Genomic DNA, 3,084 nt, shown 5'->3' on the forward strand with positions numbered 1-3,084 from the left:
TCCAGGGTACACACCTGCCATCAATTAAAGAAACTCTGATTAACCCCAAATAAAGTTCAGCTGTCCTAGTGGGATTTTCCTGATATTTACTCAGTTGCCTGCTATAGCAAAAGCCATGGTTTTCATTGCTGAAAGGTATCAGTCAGGAAAAGGGTAGAAAAAAATTTCCACAGCATTGGATATACCATGGAACACAGTGAAGACAGTCATCAAAAAGTGGAAAAAATATGAGACAACAGTGATGTTGCAAAGAACTGGACATCCCTCCAAAATTGATGAAAAGGCAAGATGAAAAATGGTCAGAGAGGCTGCCAAGAGCCTACAGCAACACTGAAGGAGCTGCAGGAATTTCTGGCAGTTACTGGTTGTGTACTACATGTGACAACAATCTCCCATATTCTCCATATGTCTGGGCTATGGGGTAGGGTTGCAAGACGGAAGCCTTCTCTTACACAGAAACACATCCAGGCCCAGCAAAAATTTGCAAAACAATACATCAAATCTCCCAAAAGCATGTAGAAAATGTGTTATGGCCTGATAACACTAAGGTTGAACTTTTTCGCCACAATTCCAAAAAGTACGTTTGGTACAAAAACACTTTGCATCACTAAAAGAACACCATGTCCACAGTGAAGCATGGTGGTGCTGGTATCATGCTTTGGGGTTGCTTTTCTTCAGCTGGAACTGGGGCTTTAGTCAAGGTGGAGGGAATTATGAACAGTTCCAAACACCAGTCACTTTTGGCCCAAAACCTTCAGGCGTCTGCTAGAAAGCTGAAGATGAAGAGGAATTTTACCTTTCATCAGGACAATGACCCCAAGCATACATCCAAATCAACAAAAGAATGGCTTCACCAGAAGAAAATTAAAGTTTTGGAATGGCCCAGCCAGAGCCCAGACCTAAATCCAATAGAAAATTTGTGAGGTGACCAGAAGAAGGCTGTGTACAAGAGAAGCCCTCGCAATCTGACAGATTTGGAGTGGTTTTGCAAGGAAGAGTGGGCAAATATTGCCAAATCAAGATGTGCCAAGCTAATAGACTACTACGCAAGAAGACTGAATGCTGTAATTAAATCAAAAGGTGCTTCAGCAAAGTATTAGTTTAAGGGAGTGCACGCTTATACAACCATCCTATTGTACGTTTTTTATTTTTTATATTTTTCCCCTAACAGATTTGTTTGCTTTTCAATTGAATTGGACAGGTTATAGGTCACATTAAAGATGGGAAAAGTTTTGAAATTATTTATTGTGATCTCATTTTTATATATTACAAAAACCTGACATTTTAACAGGAGTGTGTAAACTTTTTTATATGGACTGTAATAATCAACATTAAGAAGACTGCAGTCTGCAAATGATTCTACTGCTATAAGCAGACCTTTTCTTTCAGCCTCCAGATTAGCTCAGGTATGAAAGCAGTGACAGTGGGCGTATTCTCAGCAGGTAGCTCGATCAGTGATGTGTACTTCATTAACCAGGAACTGGATTTACGGCCAGATCCTGCTGAACAGGACTGCACTGTCAAAAAGGTAGCAATCCCATACACAGGATGGAAAATAAACAAAACACAGGCCCTGATAAATAAAAACGGTAAAGCAAAAGCTAGCGGAACACTGTATGAATAGTAGTTTTTAATCGGCGCTTTGCGGCTGAAGGAAGGATAATTATTGCGCGAAAAAAGTCAAAACTTTCTTAAGCACTTCTTTATTTTAGGAAACAATGATATAATGACGAGCAACTGGTGAGATAATGCTGAATAAGTGGTGACAGCAAACTAGTTACGGCACATCTTACACATGTGCAATTCTCCCTTCGTCTGTGGCGAATTTAACCAGTAAAACAGCTCCCAGACCTCCGAAGTCGAGCTGATCTGCAGAAATGCCACGCAGGCAACCAGCTCAACTTGTGCTCTGAGAGCTCCTTAAGGTCTCCTCCTGTGATCAAGTGCGACCCGAAGTAGCAGACAGTGTGAGCTCAAGGCTTGCAGCGCAACAGGGACAGAACTTGGCACCTCTGGGAAAACATGAACAGGATCAACAAACTTTTCCGAGGAAGTGGTAGAGCCCTGGCCCTGGTTTTTGCAGCATCTGTGGTCTGGCTGATTTTTGACATGGCAGCCCTCAGGTTTTCACTCAATGATGTCAATAGCAACAAACTTCTGAAAGAAGAACTGATCCGAATGGAGAGGGGACGGTTCAGAGTACTCCGGAATCGAAACACCGCCTTACCGAAAGCCACCAAGTGGGCACCTCAGTTACCTACTAAGAAATCGAAAGATGAGTGGGCTAATGAAGTTCATGTAAGGGCTAAAGATGCAGCACAACAACAAAAGCAGACTTTGCAAGACATTATAAGGAGTATAACAAAGGCATGGAAAGGCGGCTACCAAGAAAAACAAAAGCTACCAGTCATGCAAAATCAAACTTCAAAAGTTGCTTTAATAAAGAAAGTCCATCAGTTGCCGCAAAAAGTAAGAAATGAATCGTCTGATGATCACGTTTTGTTTCGGGAGAAGAATAATGTGGCACTGAAATCTGAGATAAATGAAGGCATCAGGCACGTCTCGGTCCCTGTTAGTAAGGGTGCACCGGAGGCGCAGACGGTCGCCAAACGGGTGCATCTGATTCTCGGGGTCGGAGATGACCACGTTGAGAAAAAGCATCAACCTGTCGTGAACGACACACGTGCAGATCACCCCACGGAGGCTGCAGGCTCGAGGGCTCCCCCTAAAGGTCCCGCTGCGGCGGCACACCCCCCAAAAGGAATCCTGACCGCAGGTGCACTGGACGAGGACGGGGGTAAAAGGGCTGCTGAAGACAGAGACGGTGGGAGGGACCGAAGGCCCCCAGCTACCCATCTTAAACCCAACGGTACCAAAAGCAAACCAGAAGAGCGCGCTGCTGCACAGCTGACAAGCTTACCGAGGACAATTAGTCATCCTGCTGATGGGGATGCAAAACATAATGTGCACAATATTACTGTCTCTGTGGGTATTGCACAAAATTTTCTTCCAAAAAAACTGGTTAACCACAGCAACGAAATTTCCTCAAACTTGCATGCTTCTCAAACCATTTCTAAGCTGCTA

At 43.7% G+C, this 3,084-nt stretch overlaps 1 protein-coding gene across 1 annotated transcript in view; it reads left to right on the plus strand.

Annotated features, from left to right (window-relative positions):
* The first annotated feature begins 1,469 nt into the window (after positions 1-1,469).
* The window catches only part of GALNT5 (polypeptide N-acetylgalactosaminyltransferase 5), a 512,523-nt gene continuing 510,908 nt past the window's right edge, over positions 1,470-3,084 (plus strand). Inside the window, exon 1 of the mRNA XM_044074838.1 lies at positions 1,470-3,084. This exon is cut by the window's right edge and continues 371 nt beyond it. Coding sequence (XP_043930773.1) covers positions 2,023-3,084 — 1,062 coding nt within the window. The 5' untranslated portion in view covers positions 1,470-2,022.

This window comes from Protopterus annectens, chromosome 6.part0 (assembly GCF_019279795.1).
Source record: "Protopterus annectens isolate FY-2018-M chromosome 6.part0, PAN1.0, whole genome shotgun sequence".
NCBI lineage: Eukaryota > Metazoa > Chordata > Ceratodontiformes > Protopteridae > Protopterus > Protopterus annectens.